At 36.5% G+C, this 26,054-nt stretch overlaps 1 protein-coding gene across 8 annotated transcripts in view; it reads right to left on the bottom strand.

The window, feature by feature from the left end:
• Positions 1-5,404: 5,404 nt before the first annotated feature.
• CEP170 (centrosomal protein 170) overlaps positions 5,405-26,054 on the bottom strand; it is a 96,257-nt gene continuing 75,607 nt past the window's right edge. For 2 of the 8 annotated variants that reach the window (XM_041404173.1, XM_041404178.1), the window contains 7 exons: positions 22,873-23,107; positions 18,156-18,333; positions 16,552-16,719; positions 16,177-16,265; positions 11,564-11,657; positions 8,712-8,763; positions 5,405-7,769 (listed from right to left, as the gene is read on the bottom strand). In XM_041404173.1, coding sequence (XP_041260107.1) covers positions 7,486-7,769; positions 8,712-8,763; positions 11,564-11,657; positions 16,177-16,265; positions 16,552-16,719; positions 18,156-18,333; positions 22,873-23,107 — 1,100 coding nt within the window. In that variant the 3' untranslated portion in view covers positions 5,405-7,485. The remainder of the gene's footprint in view (positions 7,770-8,711; positions 8,764-11,563; positions 11,658-16,176; positions 16,266-16,551; positions 16,720-18,155; positions 18,334-22,872; positions 23,108-26,054) is intronic. The other 6 variants (XM_041404174.1, XM_041404175.1, XM_041404176.1 and 3 more) reach the window with 6 other exon arrangements.

The raw sequence follows: 26,054 nt of genomic DNA, 5'->3' as shown, positions 1-26,054 counted from the left end.
AGCCTGCAAGCAATATTGATGTTTGCAAAATTATCTGTGTTTGTCCTCAGCACGGCTGACTGGGAGGTTCCAGAAAGTGCTAAGACCAGTTCACAGATCTGCAGTGATTCTCCAAAACTAATTTAGCATCAAGCTTTTCACTGTGTCTCCCTGGAGAAAATCCTTAATTAGAAATTCCATTCAGAGATGCTTTTTAATCATACCTATTATTCTGTGATTTTTTTTTTCCTACTATCCTATGCCTGCCATTTTTTCACTCATTGCATTTTAAGCAGTAAGAAAAGTTCCAGTGTGTTTCCTTATCTGTAGAAATTTAAATATCAATTAAAAGAAATCATTTATGTCAGTCAGGATTAATTTTTCCCTACAAATTTTAAAATCATTGCTTTTACAATGTCAGGCTAAGGCTTATAACCAACTCATTTAAAAATACTTGTGCTGGGGACAGCTTTTCTGAATTTTACATAACTGCATACAAATGAAAACCAAAATGTAGTGATCTGGGTTTGCACTCAACTAAGCAAGTACAAAACTGTGGCTGCATAAACTTTTCCATTGACTTCATGGAGACCAGCTCTGCTTAACTTGCAATTTACTGCCGGAGCATTAAGGGACAAGTGCATAATTTAATTGACCGTTTTCTTCCAGTGACATAATCCATGTATTTTCCAAAGCAAATCACTTCACCATTAAAAGGGAAATGATGGAAGTCTTTATTCATGTCACTTTTAACTCTGAAAATGCTTTTTTCTCTCCTACAAGAAAAGGCTAAGAGAATTGGGATTGTTCACCCTGGAGGAGAGTAGGTTTCAGGGTAACCTAATTGCAGCCTTTCAGTACCTAAAGTGAGACTGCAAGAAAGATGGAGAGAGACATTTTACAAGGACCTATAGTGATAGGACAAGGGGAAGTGGCTTCAACCTGAAGGAAGTAGTTTAAGATTAAACAGGAAAACATCTTTACTGTGATGGTGGGGATGTACTGTAACAAGTTGCACAGAGAAACTGTAAATGCCCCATCCCTGCGAGGGTTCAAGGTCAGGTTGGATGGGGCTTTGAGCAATCTGGTCTGGTAGCAGATCCCCTGCCCATTGAAATCAGATCTTTAAGGTCCCTCCCAATGCAAGCCATTCTGTTATTCTATGATTCTGTGGTAAAATATTTAAATTGGCCAAAATTAGGAATACAGATACTCAAACAGTTTGGAAGGCTAAAAACACATTCTCAAAACCGCAAGCAACAAATGTTGCTTGCACCAAACAGCAAACCCTGCTCATGCAGCTTGAATTGTGGCTCCAAAGGTCTGTGTGCCTGGGGCTCATGCTAGGGCTGAGATAAGCCACTAAGCTGTGTTTTCAATTTTGTATTTGAACTTCTGCTGCCCCTGGAGTAATAACTTCAGTGAAGCCTCAGATGTGATTTTCAATATAACACAGCATTTTTAAACCTGCAAAGGTGTTGAAGATCTAAATTTGAGGAGCTTGTACACTTAGGAAATCAACTCAAGAAATTAGTAAAGCAACATTTTTACCTCAGATTTATATGGGGAAGAAAGCAACTTATTAGGTGTTCAGAATACTGCATAAGTTGCATTTTAAAAAATGGATTTCTCTAAACAACCATCTGCTCAGCTGCCCATCATACTGACAGCAGCAATCACATGAGGAGCCTGGTTTGTGTATATTCCTTCCACGTATGAAAACAAAAGAATGAACACGAGTGTGCAGCAAAATTTTTGTTAGCACTAGAGTACCCGAGTGTGCAGATAATGAGATTACAATATTATACACCTGCATCTTTAGTCAGTTACTGAAATTTTGTCTGTGAAGTCCAAAAATGATTTCAGGAAAACATAAAACTAGAGGACATGAATTTGCTTGGAGGGTTTTATTCCATTGTATGGAAAGCGCTGTCTATTGGTTCAGTCAGTTTATTTGAGAAATAATCTCCAGCTATTCTGCAGAGTGAAAAATTACATGATTATTGATGTAAGCAGTAACTCCCACGTACTTCCAGCTGCCATTCCCTGCCAAGGAGCAGGGCGGCTGTAGTCTCTCTTGCACCTGAAGCACATATTGGAGTAGGAAAGATGTTTTCCTGCCCAGTTTCTTACCAGCTCTGGAAGTACCATTCTTGTAGGCAAACTCTTATAAACATCCTGCATCTTTGTGCTAAAGCTGCCTTGAACCAACGCATGGTTCTGTCACACCTACTGCCATGGCTGGGGACAGTGTGTTCCTGCCCCACTCCCCTTCACTTCTGTTCATCTCTGTCATTTGACTTCTTTCAAAAGCTCATTCTAAAAGTTTGCTTAACTTTCTGCATTGAATCTCCTAATCCAGTAATGTCTGCTGAGAATATCATATCCTGCCTGATCACTTATGAATCAGTTCCTATATTGGGAAATACCATTAATGACATTTTCTTCAACAACTTTATTAAGGTATTTAATTTCTAAATACTTTTAAAACCTCCTGAATTATCCTGTCATTTCCCTCATCTCTCAACAAAATCAGTCATGGATAACCCAAACCACAACTCACATCCACATCTGGTTTCTTTCCTCAATGAATTTTTCTCAACTTATAAATCACATTACCCCAGAAGTGATGCTGAAAATGAAATGTGAAGTCACCTGGTAACTTTTTAAGTTTGTACATAATCCTTGTTCATTGTGCTTGGCTTCATACAGGTCCACGTCTCCTTACAGAACTTAGAAATCCCATGTTGCCCATTTTTGTTTAAAATATTAATTAATTAATTTTAATAATAAAATTTTCTCTTAAGATCACAGTTTGGTTCTAAGATAATTACTACTGCTTCTAAGCTGTCATTTTTTAATTTAAAATATTTATAAAAATATATATAAATCTTTAGATTTCTGATACTTTTAGCTATTCTATAATACCAGAAAGCCTCATCAACACATCTATTAATCTTTTGAAATAGGTGTAAAAATGCTAATCCTAAGGAATTGATAGACAAGAGCAGCAAACTTAGCAAACATATGTTTACTGGTAAGTGGAAATGTAGGGACTACTCTTGAAACAAACAAATCTCTATATCCCCTCACTCTACCCCCTAAGGCCTCAGTGTTTGAATAATTTTGGCAAGTATTACTTGAAAATGTTGCCCTATATTGCCATAAGGGTATTAAATTACTACAAACACATGTTTTAATACAGACTCCCCAGGGAGTGCATTTTCTAACACCCTCTAATTTTAAGAGCTCTCCCCAGATAAGAGGTAACAACTGTTTCAAAAAATAATAACTGCTCATGAAACTGTCAGCAAGACAAGGTGAGCACGGAGTTTAGTTTTCACTGTTAAATGTGGTCTCATTGGAGAGAGACCACAAAGATCTTTGACAGTAGGCCTCCAGTTCTCTTATCCTGCTTTAAAGTACTTCCAGGGATGCATTATCCCACTTGTTTGCTAAATGCATTTCTCCTCCCCTAATATGTGACTAGTGAGAAAAGAATCTGAAAGGAAATGCCTTGTTCCCCAACCAGTGCTCTGTTGGCTGTCACTGGCAGGAACAGCACTGGCTAAGGCTAAGGCTTACCAAGTTGAAAACAAAAGTTGTTAAAAGATTACTGAGCTAGTGCAGCTGGAAATGCTCTTCAGCACTAGGCAGCTGTCCTTAGACAATATTGCCAAGACAGACATTGTTGGATGTATTTAATACTTGGCAATCATGGTTGAACTACCAGGATTGTAACCCTCTCAGCATTTACAGATCTAGCTCTATTTGAAGTCAGAGGCGACGTTCTTACACTTGAAAAACTCTGATTATTCACCAAGACGAAGCTAAGCAACTTGTATGGTGAGTGACCCTTGTAATTCTCTTCAGATACAAAAGACTTGGTGATACAAAATCTCCTTGGCAGGCAGCAAGTGGCCTCCTTTTACCATGTCATGACAGCTTCATGCATTCCTGCATGAAGGAACACCCTTGCTTTCCATGGCTGCATGCCAAAGCAATAATTGTAGATCTTTCCTATGCTTAAAATCTTCCCAGTTCAAAATTCAAAGGCCTTCCAACAGGCATTGACTGGAAGACAGTTTTTGGTAAGAGGCAGGGTTCTCTTCTAAGATTGCAGTACCAGTTGCTTCGGAATAATGTATATGCTGCAGTGAAATACCACCTTGCTGTTACCAGGTCAGGCACACAAATGATGCCCTTAGGTTTATTTCTGTATGCTACAGCTAGATGTCAGCGTCATTACAAGAAGCTGTTGGGTGTAGAATTCGAGCAGTGCATGCAGCCAGGGGAGGAGCCGCCAGTGCTGACCAGAAAAGGCTTGAATTCTGCTTTCCCTGTGTCCTGGTGTGTCAGCACCACTTGCTGGTGTCTGAAGGGAGCACATGACTGAGCCATCTGGCTGGATTTCCTAAATACTGCTGAATAACAGCCCTGTTATGTACTTGGCCCCAAGTACACTGGTCCTATAAAAATCTGCATGGGAAGAGTTACATTTCTGCTTAAACATCAGGGAGTCTGCACATGAGAATACAGCCCAGAAGTGCATTCCTCTACCCTCTGAAAGACAGAGGGATGTTGGTTACAAGTGAGGAAATGATAGCAGATAATGAAGCTGGGGGATATGAAGAAGTCCTGTCAAAGTGGAAAGCCCTTGTAACTTTCTCACAATTTTGACAGTACCAAACTGGCATCTCTGAAGAGCAGGAGAAATCTCCTGCCCCTGCAGAGCTGAGGGTTAGTGAATGTCACTGTGTGCCACTAGTGCTGTCTTAATGCCAGCAGGCTGGGATATAAAGCAAAAATACATACACAGAAGCAAGACCAGAGCAGCTGACGCTGAGTCACAGCAAAGCTCAGCAACACCGAAATGCTTAACCTGGGAAGAAATTCTTGGAGCTTTAACTAAATTCAAAGTTTTGTTCCTGCATGAAGCCAGCTATGAAAAGGCCATTTGTGTCTTGCAGAAAAAGCAGGCATAAAGTCAAACCTGGGACAGAAGAAAAAAAGGCACCAGTGTGGAGCCAAATCAGCATATTCAGTAAAGTTTTCCAATATGTGAAGCAGAGGGAAAACAGTCTGATAACCATCTACTGTTGCAGCTGGCAGGTGCATTAAAACTCACTTTCATTCTACAAAGGGAAACAGAGCCACTGTTTGGTGACTGGCATATTGGATTATTTTTGCCTCTAGCTTTGCACACAAAATCAATTGAAGTGTGGAAAAGAACCTGAGTATGGGAAAGCGAGCCAATACTGTCAAGCACAGAATAAATGATGCAGTGGTGGCAATAACAGAACTTTTTCTGGAGAGAAGATATTTATGAAAAAAATGTAATTTCTTTCTTCAGTAAAGGCGAGTTAGTCTGCAGAAAGATTGTGTGAACTTCCCAGCTTCTCAATTATATATTCACACATTTGTAAAGTTCCAGAAACACTTTATTTAAAAATGGAGTTGTAAATGCATATAACAAAATAACATACATAATAAATGTAACAAAAATAAATAAAGAGAACATGTCCATACAAAATAATAACATAGTAATGCAAAATGCTTATTACACAACGTAAAGGTAAAAATGCCTGAAATAACACAAACAGAATCTCGTATGAAGAGCCTGCACCTTTAATCCTTCCTAGCTATTTCCTACTTTCCACTTGAATCTGCAGAAAAATTATGTTCCCAAGCATTAAACAAAAGAAGGAATTATGGTGATGGTTTGGTACACTCAGTTTTCAACACTTAGCTCTAGTTTCCATCTATTTTTGCCCTTCTGCACCTTCAAAAAGTTTTCCTGTAGCCTCTGTAAACTAATGTCATCCAGGCTCCCACAGTTAGCTGGAGTAGAGCATATTGAGTCATACATGAAGACTGTTTGCTTTTAATTTTTTTTTAAAGAAAATATGAAATCCATTATACAACAGATTAGTGGTTTTGTTTTTACATCTCTACAAAAAAAGTTTTTGCATCTTTATTAACTGGTCCAACTTTTACTGATTTCTGAAAGCCTGTACAATTCAAAAGCGTACAGAAAGTAGGTTTTTTAAAAACAAATCTCATATAGGATTATTGCTGAAATATTAAAGACCATTTCATAAAAGCTGCAAAACTGTATCTTTAACCTTAATATATAGAGACTGATGCAAACATAAGAAAATTCCAGTCTATTAGTTACATTTAACAGAAAAAACATTCCTCCAAATTACAGTGTTCTGGAAATACAAAGTAATTTACTTTAATTTTTTTAATTATTTCCAAATGTTAAGTTACTGGGACAACTGATAAGGAAAATAGGCTTATATAGGAAACTTTAAATAGACTTGCTTTTCAGTGGTATAAGCAAAATGTCCATGTTAGCAGTCGTTGTCCAGAATCCTTTTAAATATGTAAGACAGGGACACCTTCACTATCAAGACTACAGGAAAATATACAGAAGCAAATAAAATCATTTGCTTGGGAGTGCATCTATTGATCAAGCAAATCATGACAACTCTATTTCCAAGTTCCCTAAAGAAAATTTTACATCTCATGATCATTCCAAACAAACAAAAATTTCTTCTGTAAGTTTACGTTGCATTTGGATTAGTGAGAGCCCATTTGCCTCAATATGCTTTAATACGTCCCACATTGCTATACGTTCAAATTTATTTCCTAGTTAGTTTCAACAAAGATTTGGACAGAAATGAGATATGAAATATTTCTACTTTCATTAACATGAAAAAGACTTTTGAAGAAGATCAAAAAGTGCCAAATAGTCTTTTCAGAAAGTGGATTAAAACACTGTAATGATAATACACGGACAGTATTATCAGTTTTCTATGTACACCAAAACACTGCTTGCTGTTCAACGATATCGATATGTTCACCTACCACTCCCAGCAAATCTTAGTGCAAACATAATATGTGAACTTATTTGTAAACCCCAAGACAATTTACGCAGCAACAAGGTTACATAAACCACAGAACTGTTTGAGATTTTCCAGTACACGAGAATGAATACTTTGTGAAATCTGCCTTACTTTTGCAGTAATGTGTCATTGTAGTCAAAGATAATGTTTCCTATATAAATCATCTAATTCAGAATCAAACATAACTGTTCAACAGTTCTGTACAAGCTTTAGAGGAGGAAGTCTGTTCATCAGAGCAGCTTGCCAAAGAGATTTGGGGTTTTCAGTAAATGTTAGACTGCTTACATGGCTTTTAAAAAGAAATAAATCTATTAAGGGAAAACTGCTGATATAATAATTCTTTTGCAAAGCACACAACCACAAAGGGCAAACCTGCCACAATCTGCTTTCCTACACTGGTATCTATGCATATCTTTATGATTTGAAAAGGATTTGTGTGACAATCAAAGCATCACAATTAAAGAAAACTGGTTTAATAAAACAACTGCTGCTTGACCAAGCCTTTTTTTTTTTTAATTATAAAAACAAACATTACAAGTTTTCCTTGATTTCTAAACATTCCACATGAAAGGTTTTTGTATCAAACACTGAGATGTCACTCACGCAGGGTGGCATCTTCTTCTTCCCCATCTGGGTTAAACCTATTGAAATGTATGCTGAAATCTGCCTCGGATTCAGCATTTTCCAATTCAGCTGCCACAGGGCCGGTGGCAGGACGAGCCCGGGCCTCGGGCTGGCAGTTTGGCTGCGCTGCTGAGCGGGGGCCTTGGGAAACAGGGCTGGACTTCGGCTTCGGCTGAGCTGGTAAGATGGGGCTGGCGAATCCCAAGTTGCTCAGAGCATCCAGGGTACCATCAGGGTCAATCATGGCATTAATTGCTAAGCAGTCAAGAAAGAGATGACAAGGATAGGGAAGAAGCCATAAAAAACCCAATTATCTGTTACTATAAAAATATGGAAATCCTTATTCACACTTTTATTTTTATGATGACAGATGTGAGTTTTTATGTGTGCTGCCCACGACAAAGAAATTATGTATCCAACATAGATGTAAACTGATACATGTATTCAAAAGCAGTTACATATATTAAAACTTAAGATGAAATGAAACTGCACAAACTAAACATGAACTGATGTGTGGACAGAAAACAGAGATGATAAACCATCTGCAATTAGGTTATAGGGACAGAAAGATGGTTTTAATATAAGTGGCTTTTCCCCCGATGTTACCGTTATATTATGCTTTGTTCGACCCCATCCCCAGAAAATAGCCATAGCTGCTGATTCCATGATTGAATGAAATTTGTACAAAAGAGCAGTCATCTATCCACACAGTGAGGGCAAACTGAAGTACCTAGTACCATTTCATTTTATTATACTATTAATATATGTGTCACATTTAACAGAACTTCTCTTTCTATTTCCAAATATGTATTAACATTTATTACTGATTTGTCTCTAAAGGTGGTTCATGACTTCTCTTGAAAAATTCTTTTCAAAAACATGATTTGCTCTCAGATTAAATCTGAATACTAAAAATAACAAATATAGGAAATTTACAACTAACATAATGATGATAAGCATGGGCCACTAATCCCATATAAAAAGATATGATCACTCTTCTGCTTTTAAAAAAACAGCCATGTTTGTTTATCAAATGTATCAGCAGTTATATGATAATAATGCACATAACTGATACTGTGAATATATTTTAATAAATCACAGTAACTTTTTTCATGTTATACATACACATATATAGATATCTATTAAAAAAATTGAAGCAAGCAACCACAGAAGAGAAAAGTGAAAAAAGATTTGTACCTTGCAGCTGCTTCTCAACTCGTTTCAGTTCCTGTAAGATTGATGATATTTCCTAGAAAATAAACAACGATGTTTCATTATCATAGAATCAGAAAAGGTTGGAAGAGACCCTTAAGCTTTTAAGTCTGGCTGTTAACCCCGAACTGCCACTATAGCTCTTATACCACTAAACCATCACCCAGTGCCAGATCCAGGTACCTCCTAAACACCTCCAGGGATGGTGACTCCACCACTCACTCCCCTGTGGCAACCTGTTCCTGACCTGACCACTCTAAGAGTGAAAAATATTTTTCTAATATCTAATCTCAATCTTCCCTATCCCAGCTTAAAGCCATGATGGAAAAATAAAGGAAATTTCCATTAAGGAAAAAGAGATTTAAACTTCCTCTCAGGAGTGAACAATCCCCCTCTCAAACCTGTCCAATTGCATTATGCTATTTGGATTGTCCCTCCTGGCATCAAGAACATCTGTGCTGGTGGTGGCCCAGCCATGGGTGGCAGTGCTGGAGGCTGGAGAGCCATGTCCCACTCAGAAAGCCAGAGCCCTCTGCAGTGACTGCCTGCTACCATCCCCGTGGCCTCCCTCTGACCCTTGCTCATCTGCCTGTGCCACCTCTGCTCAAGCACAGACACCACAGCTCTGCAGAGAACAGGCAAATTAACAGCAGACCTTGAAAGGGAAGTTACAGGATAAACTCAGTATTAAATGGAACAGTCATTTGTAAGGTTGTAGAGATGTGAGTCAGACAGTGAGATGTCTGCATCAAGGTTCTGTCCCCATGAGACCCTGCACAGCACCCCAGTGCTGGGGCCCCAGCACTTTGCCTTACAGATTTTTCTCCACTGTGCTGCATTACTTGCTAACACAGCCACAGCCACAGCAATGCACCCAGAAACACAGCAATCATTAAATGTACCATATCTAAAGCTGTAGGATCACAGAATAACCTGAGCTGGAAGGGACCCACAAGGATCAATGAGTGCAGCTCCTGGCCCTGCACAGGACACCCCAAGAATCATACCAAGTGCCTGAGAGCATTTTCCAAAGGGTCCTTGAACTCTGCTAGGCCTGGTGCTGTGACCACTTCCCTGAGTAGTTTCCCTGGTTATAGAATTAGCATATTTATGTCAGTATAAATATGTAAATCCTACAATTGAAGGATCCTATATGGAAGAATAGTTAACCCAGCTGCTGAGAAGAGCTGTCAGTGGTATTCTAAAGCTGAGAATTTTCAAAGACACTGATTTCAGAAAACCATTAATGCATTTCAGAAAGCTGTTCTGTACTAAGTAAGTAGTGTGATTTTCATGGGTGGCAAAGAGACTGATTATCTTCACTCAGTCATTATCTTTAAGCAGATTTCACATCTGAGCTGGACATAAATGTTCCAAGGACAAAACAAACATCACTTACAACTGTCCTTTCTTAACTTTTAGTATTCTGTGGTAAATAAAGGCACTGCATTTGAACAACATATTGCTCTGAAAACTAAGCAGAAACTTAAAAATCAGTGCATATACAAAAAAACATTGAACAACCCATAAACTTTCTATCAGTGTGAGATGCTTTAATAGATGGAAAAAAATTCAGTAAAATGGTGAAATTAGGAATAGATGTACAAGAAACCTTTTTCTTTTTTAAGAGTACCTTAGCCTCCCATATTTAGGGCATTTAGAATATAAAACACTAAATTTGGATCTTGTTCTGGAGAGGGATAAGAGAAACTCCTTATATTATAATATTTATAAAATTAGAAACTTCCAAGAGGAACTTCATTAAATTTCTGAAAAAACCTAACAAACTATCAGCAACTCTATTAATATAATACTGATTTACTAATGATTGCTTTTGATAAATACACCATTCTGCAGAAATTACAGGCCAAGTCTTTTATACTTCCAGGAAAAATCAGTCTGGAGGAGTTTACTGACTGATGATGAGCTAGCAGAGAAGTTCTAGCCAGTTCAATGCCAGATGAAATGTATTCACATTTGAGCAGGTTTCTCTCCCACAAAAAACCCTGCCTCTGTAAACAGATATTTTTAACAGCAGACTCTGCAGATTGATAATGTAGCTGGGCTCTGCCTGCTGTCTCATGCAAGGATGTTTATCAAACCCTGTGCTCTGTGTTTAGAAGCAGAGGAGAAGTGTACTGAGACACAACATGTGGTCTGTTCCCTCACACTGTCACACATTCTGGTCTTGAAATGGCCTGAATTAGGCCATAAACCACAGCTGATTTATGCAATTAGGCTATTACATAAAACAGCTGGAGTGCTAGTGGGCAACCTATGGTTACCACTTCCAGACAAAACCAACAGGATTATTTTTCACTGAAAAATCCTTTTATTGCAATGTGTCTATGGATTATTTTCATCACATACATTAAAACACAACAATTTCTCTAAATACTAATAATCAGTATTACTAGTGTTAAGTATTACATATTAAGTATTAATGATTAGTAGGTAGAGTAGTTTTTAGACTGTAAACCAAGTTCATTCAAAGGCAATCTAACATTCCAGCTAATGGTTGTTACCTTTTGTTTAACAAACATACTGATGGTCTATATATCATTTGAATCCCTTTTACTGCATTCTTTATCTGAAAATTTCCCCTGAACAATTGCTTGTTTCTTAATGATACAGTAAGAAAATAATTACTTACTAAGACAGTAAGTCTTGGTAATTATTGAAGATTAGGTTTATTTTACTTTAAAATACTTAGTGTCTAAATAAGGATTTTTACAGATTTTTGCCCTTATGTCACTGAAAACACCACATTCTTCTACTGATTACTTAGCCATGAGATGAGCAGTATAATCAGTCCCAGGAAAGGTAACTATTCATACCATGCTTGATGTTTTCACAATAGGAACTTCACTTTCAGCTCGTAACTTGTTTTCAATTTCTTCCCAATTTCTGTCTTTGTCCTTAAATAATATTCTAGAAGAAAGAAATCCAACAGTATGTTTAAATTAGGGAAAAAACTCCATAAAATAATCTGAAAGATTAAAAAATATGATAGGGGGAAACAGGATAAGGAGTAATAATGAAAATAAAATATAAAAAACTGAAACCTGATGGACTCTAACCACACAGTTGAAATGTTCAGGGAAGCATACAGGTTTCACAATTTTCAGCAAAATCATTATTATTGAGATTAAGATGGCAATTCTGTAGCTAAATACTTGCTTATGGTAGATATACAGACACAGCTGGTTCTTTCCTTCAGCACTGACACATTTCTAAAAAGCCAACTATTTTACTGTAGTGAGAAAATTCCCCATTAATACTGCATTTTACAATAAAAACAAAATATAAGAAAAAGGAATTCAACTTTTACATTTGTATTTCATATTAATAAAAAAGAAAACATTTTAGGAAATTTTAAAAATGCATTTTATAGAAAAAGTTTTCATTGAAAAGTCTCAATATGTACATTTAATATATATATATATATATATGTTCTAGTAGTATGAGTATCACTCATATGTTTAAAGAAGTGGCTTCTAATTGTAAAACCCCAAAGCATACTGGCAGATTCCCATTTTTCATGTTTTGCTTCTCTGCTTGATAAAATTTTTTCATTGTCATATAATAAACAGAATTTAAACTTTCTCCGTTGGAGCAATTGGAAAAGAAAATGGGAAAAAAGAAGAAATGTGGAGATATTTAAGGTCTGTGAATGACGCCATGATGACATGGAATCCACTTCTTCTCTAATTGGTATTTATAAGTTAAGAGTTCAAAAACAGCTGCAGTAGAACTGCTAAGGAAACAAACCACAGTGTTTCAAATCATGGGCAAAGAGCAGTATATTTAAAAGAAGCTATTACTGTAACTAGATCTCGGAAGAAATAATTTGTAAATTGGAAATTCATGATACAGTGAATGTCACAAAGACTAAGAATTTGAAGGAAAGCTGTGAGCCTTGGTACTGCATTTCTGTTCACCTTTCATCAGTAATGTATACCCTATGGGGAATTTCATTTTCCATTATTATCCTGTCAGGAATATCTAGTTTTGCAAAATATATACCCTGCCTTATTTTATCAGTATACAGATGTCTGTAACAGACAACTCATCCAGAAGCTGCCTTAACTCTTCTGTCTTTGAGGTTTTCACTCACTGCTGGTTTGGAATGTATTTATGTCAGAGGTTTCACTGTGAGGAAGTGCTACTTTGATGACAAAATGTCATGGCATGGAGGCAAGTGACCACTTCTGCCAGACTTGGGTGTATTCACGTACAAAGCATCCAAGGAGCAAACATTAATACACACTTTTTCTTGGGGAAGGAATAAATAAGTAAATTAAAAGTAATCAGAACTGCAGTGAAGAAAGCATAGAAACACACTAAGGCATTAAATAGGGTCATCATCTTTTGAAAAAGTTCATCATCAGAGGTCTGACAAATTTTTCATATGTTTTGGCAGGGAGTGAAAAAGCTTGCAAAGCCATACAGCCTGGATATCAGAAATTTCAAATACAATGGAAAATTTAGTACTTGCTTGTCATTGAGGAGCTCAAATACACATTAAAAAAAAAAAAAGAAGATAAAGCAGAGACAATGAAGTCCTTTACAGCATCATAATTTTTAAAAAAAGCAACTTCTGGAAATATTTGATTCAGAATACAGACAATCTTATGTAGCTATACTTTCTCTAATATAATAGCATTTATATCACCCTGGAAATCAGCAGGAACATAGGAAATAAGGCTTTATTTAGCAGTAAACAGCACTAGCAAAAAAAAACCCAAAAAAAACTATTGTGATATTGTGTGATTTTTCATTTACCTTCTTGCCATGTTCTGTTACAATAATCCTATCCTGATATATGTGATTAGTGTCTTTGCTTCTCTATATGGTGTTTTTAGAGCTAATGCTCTTCTCTTCTAAAATTTGAAAGGTTCTCATTTCATTGGTCACTTAATTAAAAAAGAATGGAACAAAATGAAAGCATTAATTAGAAATTTTGAAACTGTTATTATTTAAATTATAAAGTGGACAGCCAATTTGTTTTTATTATAAACTGAGGAAGCCTATTTTCTTTTTTACTTCATCTTCATGAACACTTCATTTAGCTATTCTTAACTTCCTGGGGGTTCATGATCGCTGTCTTCTTTGCACTTCCTCTTTCTAATGATATATTTGAAGTTAAAAGAATATATTTATAAACGCCTGTTGCCTTCTTCTCTTACTTTTCCCTACTTTCTGAGGCAAACCTTACTTAATTGTGCTCAATATGCCCCATTCTCTTTTCAGTGCACTTTGCAGGACGCCCAGCAAACAGCAGAGGCCAGCGGGCAGGACCTCCCTGCTATGACTGCTTTGCTGAGGTTTTGCCTGGCTGAAGAGACACTTGCCTGCTACAAGACAAGCCAACGACACTGCACTCACATGGCAGAGCACTGATAAAACTGCAGATCTTCTCACCATAAAACCTACTTAGCTCTTCCCTTCACAATCTCTGAAAACTCCTGCAAACTCATTGTAACATATAAAAAGCACACGCTTCTCTTAGGTAGAGAATGGATGGAGAGGAGCCCTGGAGAGAAGAGGTTGGGGGTGCTGGTGGGTGAGGCTGGACATGACCCAGCCCAGAAAACCAACTGTATCCTGAGAGTGGCCAGCAGGGCAAGGAAGGGGTTTGCCCCTCTGCTCTGCTCTGGTGAGACCCCACCTGCAGTGCTGCATCCAGCTCTGGAGTTCACAAGATAAGAAGGATATGGACCTGTTGGAGTGAGTCCAGAGAACAGCCATGAAGATGATCAGAGGGCTGGAGCACCTATTTTATGAAGACATTGTAACTATTCTGGGCAGAAATTTTAACTGGCTTGATTCCAGAAAAAGGAATAGCAGCACATCAGTTGGCTGAACTCATGTATTTCAAAACAAAGCTAAGGTAAAAATCTGTAATAGGTAGTCCCTAAAAACAATATTAAAAGTAGTGCTGTTTTCCTGATTCAAAATATTAATGAAATTATGAATAACATGGTATTTTTCTAACCCATTCAGAGGAAAAGAAAGTTTTGAACACAGCCCTGGGGAAAAGGCTAAATAATTCCTTATTAATGGAAGCTTACTGCATTTTTATAGACAAAAAGCAATTCCCTTTTCTTTAAGTATGTATAAAATATTTGTAGGTACGCTTGTATTTATATCATACATGAGCATATTATTATTATTACATTCATTAGTAGCTGACCTGCGTTTTATGATCAGCAAATTAATCAGAAATGTGCAAGACCTGGATTTAACATTACCTGTTAATCACCAATAAAAAACCCACACAAAATTCCTTAGAATGTGATAATTAAAATGAGTTACAGGCTTCTAATTGACTCTTCACTTGGTGATACTCTTCCTATTAGAAATAAGAGGACTAGAAATGGCAGTTAACCTACAGTTTTAACCAATTTATATAGATTATTATTTTTCTTCTTGATTTCTATGGTCAAATCTTTTTTGGTAATCCCATGAGAATACAATCTTCCGATATATTAGTATTTTGCTGCTTTTACTGGTTACATCACCCTATTCTGATAAATTTTTGTTGTTTAATCTGCCACTCATCTAATATTCCAATATCTGACACTTCCTAAGCAAACCAATCAATTACAGACTTAATATTTTCTCACATTCACAAAATTATGCATTAAGTTCAGCCAAAAGACTTCCTTATTTTTAATGTTCTCTATTTTTAAGTTATTAACTGCACAAAGACATGAAGAAGAACATAAATACACAATCCTGAACTTTGTATTAAGAATTTTGTTTTACTCTTGTCAACCAAAGTGGTCACCGACTGATTGTACACTCACAATATATTCAAGTTAAATGGAACTGTCAATACAGCAGCATGTTACCATTTTGGATGTCTACACTTGCACTTAGCTACTATGACATCTTATGAAGGAATCTACCTATATAAGCAGGAATTTTCACATTGTCTCCAGAGCAAGATGTTTTTCAGAAGGATTTACTGAAACAGCTGTCCTTTGTCCAGTTTGTTTTTTCTTCCTAAAATGCAAAATCCCTACAACAAAATTGGCAAACCTGCAGGGACCAATTTTAGAGTTCAGCAACATTTTAATCTTATCTTTTAAGGAAGGGAGTTTTATAAGACTTGCACAGAGGTTGTGTAGATTTTGCACAGTATTGCAAATCTGGAAGAGCTTATGTTGGAAGAGCTCCTCTGCTGGATGTTGTTCTGTCCATGTAAACTTTCCTGATATTTCTCTTCACATAAAGTGAAATAAACAGAAGGAATAATGCAAAAAGTATTCATTCCAAATACTTCTGAATGCTAAAAATGCCATGGGTAACAGTGCTTTTTTAAAAGACAAGTTTCTACTACGTACACTTCCTCTGTAACTATTACATATATATTTTTTTACTGCTGGGAATGTCGATGGGAACAGACATTTTTCAGCAATAACAGCAATTTTTAACAACCTACCTGATTTTGCCAGCTGTTTTGTCTATGGATTGTCTTATCTTGCGAGAAAACTGGAAGACTGAGGACAACAGCAAACTGTCCCCCATAACCTGCCATAAGTTTTTAATAAAAAAGGATATTATTAGTTTAATAGTAACAACTCCATATATTTTGGTATCTTTAACTATAAAAAAATCTTACTTTTGTTTTAGATAGCATCATATACAATGATATTTGAACATTTTGCCAATAAAATAATACATTTTTTTTTTCAAATATTTATGCCACCTGCTAGAGGTAGGAGAGACAGGATATTATCTAGAATATTAAGTGGGGAGATAATTGTAAAAGCTTAAAATTGACACATTCTTAGAGAGAATCCTGTTGTGTGCTCACTTCATCTCTGCTCCAAGTCCTTCTGCGGGTAATTGTTGGGGGATCGAGGGCCTCTGTCAGCTGAGGTCTGGCATCACTAGGCCGACCATTCCCTTCCGGGGCTTTCGCATGCACTATTGGAGGGATTTTTCTAAAATTGAGACTTTCATCAAATACTCGGTCCACCAACTGCAGGATAAAAGAAAAATGAAGTTCATGAAATCTACTGGATACATCCAATAATCAGATTACTGGGGTTTTTTCTCCTGAAACAGTTTCTAAGATGCTTATCAAATAATAATCATTCTGCTGTCTTCTATAGTATAAAATTATGCATCTCTTGTGTAAAAATATCTTGTACAAATGAACAAGATTTGGGGTTTTTTTTCTAAATACTAGACATACATGGCAAATTTAGACTACCCCACTGAAATTTTGCTTATGGGCAGGTAACATAATAGCTACCTATAAACTGGTACTGAATAATTAATTCCTTTGATTAATGGAACATATCTGTGGAATTGAGAAGAGTACTCCGAGATTTAGGGTTTTTTTTTTTTTCCAAATAAGTCATAGTGTTACAGAAAGACCTACACTACCAAAAGGAGATACTGCCACCTGCAGTATGTACACAATGCATAGTATTTTTTGAAGAAGAAAATAATTATTTAATGATTAAAAAAAATTGGAATGATCTAATTGGATCTGAGAAAAAGAGCATTTTACATCTTTAAAGTTTAGCCACAGTCTATGAGAATTAAACCCGAAATCTATGTGAGTGCATTTATAATTTTTCTGAGTACCCAGTTCACAGATTTCTTATTGCTGTTTATATCTTTTTTTCCACAGAAAAAGACAGTATTAAACTAACCACAGTAAACTAGTGTACTAACCAAAATTTATGCACACAAAAATGAATAAAACACATTTTGAAAGGAATACTATGAAGAAAAAAATGCATTAAACATTTACAACACATTACTATGGTGAACTGTAACATGGTAGAAAGTGATGATTTGAATTCAGATTAACATGTTTACCAGCATTAGACCTGTGATGGTTACTAGAACAGGTTAGTCAATATATTCTTAGAACAGCACACCAGAGGTAGGCAAAGAAAATAGGAATTATTAGAAGCATAAACCAAATTTATTTCAAGGCAGTTTTTGACAATGTTATTAAGAAAGAAAATCTGAAGTTAACTGATGGTACCTAAGTATTTCAGTGTTCAGAAGATGAAAGTTTTTTGTCACCTGTGAAAAGAGGGACTTTTTTGTTTTTAATAGCTACGCAAAGAATTAAATGTATACATTTATATATAGTTGTGCATACACACTAGTATCTTTAAATGCACTTAGATACCATCCAACGGTATCTAAGGCTACAGACAAGCAAAAAACAAAGAACTATCTTATCCTATGTTTTGTGGAAAAAAAGAGACAGACAGATAGTATGCATCCTTTTGACAAGCTGTGTTCACAAAATGACTTCTGGGTTGTTGGTTGAAATGTAAAGGAATTTCAAATTAAAAAAAAATGTTGAGATCATGCACACGGGTTGAGTGGAAGTAACTAAAAAGGCTATGCAAAATGCTAAAAGCAAAAGAAATAAAGAAAAGGAAGAACCTTATGCATTTCTCCATGAAGATCTCCTACCTCTTCTCTAGTGTCTATGGCAGAGCCAGGGGTGGTGGCAGCAGTGCTTACTGTGGTACTGGGGGCAGTGCCTGATGAAGTCACTGAATCTATCTCTCCTGCTACATCGTTGATTTCCCGTGCGATGAGAGCCAGATCTTGACTGATCCTAGTAATAAAGAGAGTGTTACATTCACTCTTACAAATACTTTTGGGCCAGTAAAGCCCAATCTGCAGCCTTTGACGTTTTAAGTTCTAGTTCCTGATAACCATGCTATGAAAACCTGCATGCCTTTTTAAACAGGAAGATTATTTGTAGAACCATAAAAGCAAATTTTGACTGAAGCTTTTAATAGCATGCCTTTCTAGAGGAAGAAGGTGAAAGGTGATCTCAAAAGACAGAATATCCTTGTTTTCTTCCTAGGATTCAGGCAAATGCGTGCAACGTGCAGTATATCCAACACAGAGGAGGCATAGGAAATACTCTGAAAATCCTGCACAGATGTATAACTGGCAGTATGTCTGACAAGGCAATAAATCCAAAATGTTCAGAAACCATTTAATTTGTACCTTAGTTTCCTAACTGAAAAAAATGTTTTCAGGACTTCTGATTTTCTGGCAGCTCCATACCTTGCTCAGATCAAGCTGCTTATGAGTCTCAAATTCCAGACCAACACCCTAAATCCCCAAATGTAATCAAGACAAATCTTTCAGTGGCAAAAATAAAACATACCTTTAAAACCCTGGATATGATAGCATTACAAATATACAGCTCGATTCTCAGCCAAAGAGTCCTTTTATTTGCTTCTGATTCACAGCATCAAAAAATCAGCTTTGCTCTGACTTGCTCTGCTTGTGCTACTCCTCCCCAGGACACCCCACAAGAAGAAGGGAACAAAACAAAAACCTCCACAAAGCAAAAGCTAAAAGCCATAATTAACTATGGCACCCTGAATCTCCAGCTTGGATCACAGATTTGAGGAGACTGTAAAGTGATCCCCTTTCACACTTCTGCCTGACAGCACTGAAGGCACAGAGGCTGACAGCGCCACTTCTGTGCCACCGAGGACTCGGTGACACACAGCACTCGCCACTCAGGTGGAAGGAGGTGCACAGCCATGAGACAGTGACACACCCTGGGCTCCACAGAGATGGACTGTTCAAGGTGTTCCTTCTGCTCTTAATTTTCACTTTGTCTTCAAGTCAAAAACAATGGACACCACTGGCCTAGTGATAGCTTAAGACCTAGTGAACAGAATTTCTAGTAGAAAGGCAAACGTAATTAGAGAAATTTCCAGCCAAATTCCAGCACTGGATTTTGTGGCTAATCATCAGCAATCCACAAGGAAGTGCAACTTTGTGCAGCTTATATACACATATAATTGGAAGAAGGCTGTATACAAACATATGGCAATTTACACATGCCATTCAAAGTCCAATATTCTTAGTAGTAGATACACTAAAACAGCTACTTCCTCTGTGTCATACAATCATTTAACTTTTTCTATAAATAGAGAAGTTGCTACTATTCACATTTGATTTTCTGGGACAAATTCTGGTACTTAATGAGTAATTGTGAAGAAAATAAAACCAGGAGACTTCAATTATCAAGAAATTTTTCAGAAGACAAATGTCATTAAACACCATAACTAAAAGTAGCATCAATTAATGAAGACTTAACTCTTCACAGAAATCAGCAGTGCTTCAACATGATAAAACCACTTTATTTGAGTTCTTACCAAGAAATCAAAATTGCATAAAGTTTCAGATCTCTATATAAAAATTAATTCAAATGAATCCCAGAAGTACCAGGACAAACAACTCTAACACTGCAGATGGCAAGCCACAGATAATTACCACAGTCAAATATCAGTCATGTGAACAAAATCTGGAATCATTTTCTATGTGAAAGTAGGCTATAGTCCAGTACCCAATTACATTCCTGTATAGAAACAACACAGAGCAGTAAACGAGAAGCACTGTGAAAAAGAATAATAGAAACCGGCTGTGAGCTGAGCCTGACTTATGAAGTTTTCAAGTAATTCTACATTAACTTTCAGAAACAGAAATATAAGGAGTATATTTTGTGTAATCAGGGACAAGAGACTTAGGCTCCAGGTGCACCCTATTTACTCTACTACAACTGTAGGCTGCCTTGCAGATCTCTACTGCTTCCTAGCAAGCATACAAGGCAAATCAATCCACAGAGGCAAAACTAATAAACCTCAAATTCCCTAAATCCCTCAACCCACTCCAGGAAATACTGCTTTAGATTCACTTGGTGAGCAGATTCAGGCAGCTACACAGGGAACACACTCAGTTTCCAACACATAGGATAAGGTGAGAATACAGGGCTTGGGATGGAGAGAGCATGACCACTTTTTTCAAAAGCCTGGAACTCTAGTTCTTATTTACCTGCAGTGAAAGAATGCCCAGTGTTAGAAAAAAACACAAGGAAATAGGAATACTTCTATGATATCTGTAATAGTACCGAACTACTGGACTATTTTTATGCTTAGTCTACTATGTTTCACTTCCTATACTAAGTCAGTGCATTTTGTAACAATACTTTAACATCCTTAAATAAAATATTTGTGAGGTTCACATTATTCCAAGAGTGTAAATTCCCTCCATGTCAGTGTGGCCTCAAATCAAGTTTAATTATTCCAGGAACTTTCTCTAAACACCTCTTTCAAATTTTCAGTTTTACTAACATCTGTAAATTGTGCAAACTGGGTCAGTCACGGAGTTATTAAAACACAGTATGATGGTAACACAGATGAAATTAAATGTTTGCTATACAATTTCTACACTACTTTCTGCTACACATGTATTTTATGAAAGGCTCATCCGTACAATCTAATCAGCTATTCAACAACAACAAAAATAAATCAACTAATGTTAATGAGAGCAAATACCATCTTAGTTTTTTAAAACTCTAAATAGAGTTGAAGGGATCCTGAACACAGAGGCTGGACTGATGGCTGGGATGGAAAAAAAGAAAACAAGGTAGGCAATAATAGAGCCTGTGGTTAGCAAGGAAATAGGAGCAGAGACAAAAAGTATCTTATGGAGGACAGAAGTTACAATTAAAGCCAGGGAGCAAAAATGTGAATCACTACAAAGATATGGAGACACAGAAAGGATGAACTAGTGACCTACAGCAAATGCTCTCAGCAGAGGCTAAAACTGGTATTGGAAGCAGTGACAACAGATGACAGTAACCTGGAATTTCTCAGATGCTAAATACTACATTTCTTTACTTTAAATAAGGTCATTTAATGCAGGTTGTGTAAAATCTCTATATAAACCTAAAAATTTGGCAGTACTGATTTGAGCCTCTCAGCACTTCAACTGAAAATAAAGCTGAAGAGGCAGGATAAGTACACAGCCTTTAAAACAAATTTTAAAGGCAATACATCAATGTAGGAAAGGGTAAGAATCCCAAAGGAAGAGGAAAAACCTGCTAGCCTAACCATCAAATGAATTTAGACTGCATCATCAATTATGTCAATCTCTCTTAGACAGGCAAAACATATCAAAAAGTTTCACTGAAGTAGAGGTTCAGCAGTACTATTTATCAGAAGTAACTAATATGCTATGGCTATCTATTTTTCCTATATTCACACAGTCCTTCCTATAACCATCTCTAACTTTAGACTTCTGAAAAGAAAGAGATGTTCTAGGAATATTATTTTGAAAACGTTTATTTCATTATTTGTCCAGATACTATGAGACTCCCTTAGGTATCTTCTGTGTGTCTCTCAGGTCTCTACATCTTCCCTTTGCACAGATCACAACAGAAAAACAAATGTAGAAAAATATTACCAAAATCAGGAAACAAAAAATAATTAATCACACTAAGCAAAACACTCCCACAGTAGTAAGAAAATACTCCACACTATTAAAATTAATCTTAAAAGGAAAACATATTTCTTGTTTAGGCTTCAAAATTAGGTTCTGTGAAAATCTTTGGAATCTGAACACCGACTTCTAAGTATTAAATAACATTTGCATGCTTGTGCAAGCTCTCTGAAGTTTTCACTGCCTGGGTGTTGCATGATATGGCAATAACTGGTTACCAGAATGTGAAACTAACTTTTCCTTGGTACACTTGAAGCAGAGTAGTGCCAGTAATAACAGAGGTACCGATATACTAATCTCATGGGCTTGCAACAAAAAAAAAAAAAAAAAAAAAAAAAAAAATTCCTTTTTGGTGAATACGCATTACTTAAATCAGAAAGTACCTAACATGAAATAATGTCCTGATAAATCAAAAATTAAAATGAGAACATGGTCTCTCAAATTCCAAAGCTTACTTTTTTCTCTCCCTGTCACCTGTGATCAATCTGAAATTTTATCTCAACATGTAAAGGTAGTACAAAATCACATACACTTCAGCCTCAGGAAATACACAGAGTACCTCTGCAAGTCCCAATAATGCAAGTGAAACTTCATCTTCTGGGATTTGGCTATCATAAATCAGAAGCTACTATCATTTTCCACTAAAAAGAGATGTGCTGGTGATGTGAGTGTTCTGTCTGCCAGTCTCTCATAAGAAGAATTTTAAGTAACCCATTCAGTTAGTGAAGGAAAGCAGTAAGGAGTGATAGAGAAAATTCATTAGCTCTCTTTGTCCTCTATGAGCCCCTGTACCAGTGGCTGGGTACAAACTCTGTTATTTTAGGAGCACTCCTTTCAAACCAACCTTGCTATCTCTTCCCGGTGGGCAGTCCAGTCACGAATGTAGTCTTCCTGCTCCTTTATCCTGTGCTTGAATGTGTTGCTGCTTTGAGCTGCTGTCCCAGCGCTCTGCAGTCGCGCGGTTTTCAGGGCTGGAGAGGTACGCAGACGGGCATGTTTAGGGGAATTACGGTTTGATCCGAATTCATCTTCTGAGGTGGAAGCATAATCTGTAGGAAAGCGCCTCCATCTTGCACTTACTAAATTAGTTTAATTATTAAAAAAGAATTATTATGGCATCTTTAATAAGAAAAAACAGCATTACTTCAGTAACATCACAAAAATACACAGCTATTTATTATCCATCCCCAGGTACCTCACAAAAGGTTTATTTACTACGTCTTTAAAAGAAAGCTACGGAATTTGTGTTAAATAAAAAATATTGATTAATAAAAACATAAAACTAATGCTCTTTGTATAGTGATGAGTAAAGTAAGATATCAAAGCCAGTGATTGTATATGAGTTCAGAAAAACTGTATTACAAAACAAGGGCCCAATTCATTAACATTTAAGTATATAGTCAGATTGCACTTTTTCTGCAGATTTTTTTCCCAAATTTCATTCAAGGTTTATGTGAAAAGAAAATGAAGAGATATTAAGGAGGGATGGAGCTGGCACCAAGCCTGGAATGCACACTTACATAAGGAAAGCATAAAATTCCTAGATGATGCATAGGTCTTTCCCAACCGTAACGAGTCTATGCTTATGTGTTTAGTACAGAAAAAGAATATGTAAAATTAATATTCTGTTATGCAAATCTGCAGCACATCCATAAGAAAAGCAGCCTCAGAGAAAGAAGTATATATATTCTGACTTGCAGCACATAAAGCACTATACAGCCATGTTGCTGAGGACAGCCTCAAGTACAGGAGAACTGGAACTAAGTAGGAGGCTCTTTTCCCCTTATGAATTACTGAAGTCTAGAAAAGGGATTTCAGATGTGCTGTCCTCAGTCATTTCCAGCAGGAAGAGATACCACCAAGTGTAAAGAAATTCCCATCACCACAACCTGCTAAATTTTTGCAGGGGATTTCATAGCTCAAAGTCAGTGACATTCAGGAGGCTCTGTAAGTACTGCAGAAAATTAAATAAGTGTGTGACCACCTATTGGTGATTGAAAAACAACAGAACCAAACAATGTAAATTGTTTTTAGTATTAAAAAATGCAAGAATTAATAATGATTTCTCCTGATACATTAAAAAACAAACATTACAAATGAGTATACACCAATATGAATTTAAGTAAAAAATAATGGAAGAAATTTTTGTGTTATGCAAAGATTATGGTATGTAGACTATGACATTGGTGTGTAAGCTTACATCCCTTCCCTCATACCAATAATGAATTTTCAATTGCTGAAAACAAACGTATGCTTGTGCAATTTTTTTTCAGGTTTAAATGAGGGTTTCAAATTATGTCTAGTTCTACCACTTTTAGAAGTTTTCTAACTTTATTGTAGAAAGTAACAATGTCTCCCCAATCACTTTCTGATCTCTTTTTGGAGGTTTCAAAGTTGTTTGATCTTAGGGAAGTAAAACATGAGCAGAAAAAGTACATTCTTCCACCAACAGCATGCAAGCAATGTGTGACCAAAGTCCAAAGAGATTTATGAGTTGGGCCCACATTTTTCATCCATTGTTGTTTAAATTATTTGTCCCAGTTCAAATTATAGTCTTCAAAATAATTATAAAATTTATCTTAAAATCTCTCAAGTGAGATAGTTCAGCAACTCAGCACTGTACAATGAGCATATGCAATAATATATTTAAAAACTAAAAACTGAATGAGAAGTGAAATATCAGAAACAGATTTGATTTCTAGTACTCTACCACTGTAAGTTTCAACATCAGGGTCTGGGTCTGGGAGAAGCTTGGATTTCTCTGTGTACAAAATAGTGTTTTATCATGTTAATTCCATTTAAAACATTCAGATTATAAGCATTTGCTTAAATAAAATACGAGATTAGTCTTAGGTCCTCTTTTCCACCCACACTTTTTTAGGAAAAGATTATACTTTCAATGAAAAATACTGAATTTTGTAAAGGCTTAAACATTTCAGAGATACTAACTGAAATGACATCAATAACAAACATATGCAACTTTACATAGTATCATAAAACCCCTATTTTTAAGACCATTAAATTTTAAGGCCTCAAAATATTGGGGTGTTACATATTATCAGTGTGTTTCTCTTTAATATGAGGACAAAGTTACTGTAGGCCTAGTGGTAAAAATCTCAAAGTTGTGAAATTCACGACAAGCATATCCAAGCATGTTTCCCAGTGAGGTAGCTATACATTTGCATATATATGCTTTTAATACTATCTTTAAATTATGCAGGTCCAAAATGTCATCGGAGTTTATGTACATTTCTGAAAGCTGTTGTGCAGTTGCTCATTTCAGACACCAAAGACTGTGAATAGCAGTACCACTAACCTGAAAATCCTAAAAAACCCTGGCTAAAATAATCAGCATTCAAACCTAATTTAGTAACTACTCTGTGATAAGTACAATGTCCTGACAATGATTAACTGGCAAGTTTGGTGATTTGGAAAACATACTCTCACTTCAAAGATCTGAGAATAAATTTTATTGAATATATTCCTTATACTACTTAGAATACATTCTACTCTTCTTGGGGTATTGACTTCTCGAGGTGCATCCATTTCCAAGCTCCTACTACTCAAATGTACTTAGTAAGGGCTGGTTTTTCTCCATTATCAATTTCTTTTCCCCCACAGTTACCTCAACAGCTTTGATCAACCTATCTGCCAGCTATTTGCAATGACAGCTAGGTCAGCCAGGCAGCAGAGCTGCCAAACACAGCTGGCTGCTCAGGCTCTCTCTGCTCTGACTCAATGCCTAATGTTAGTTGCAGCTTTGCACGAGGTCTGATCCAGACGTTTGTATTCCTGATACGTAGCTCCTTCTGTAACATAATCTCCAATTTCCCCCTGTTGCTGTGAAAATAGGTCTTTGGTCTCCTCTGTTTTTATTGATCACACTCTACTGTTTGATGATGCAGTGCCTTCATCAGACCTTTCACTGCTTATCCTATAAAGTGACTAATTTTTCTTCATGTGTCTTCACAATGTTCTCAAGCCTCCTACCACAGAAAAACTCTGGTAATGACTTCAATGCTAACA

The sequence above is a fragment of the Onychostruthus taczanowskii genome, unplaced genomic scaffold, assembly GCF_017590055.1.
Source record: "Onychostruthus taczanowskii isolate IOZ18803 unplaced genomic scaffold, ASM1759005v1 scaffold21, whole genome shotgun sequence".
NCBI lineage: Eukaryota > Metazoa > Chordata > Aves > Passeriformes > Passeridae > Onychostruthus > Onychostruthus taczanowskii.
This window is presented reverse-complemented; position numbering and strand designations above follow the sequence as displayed.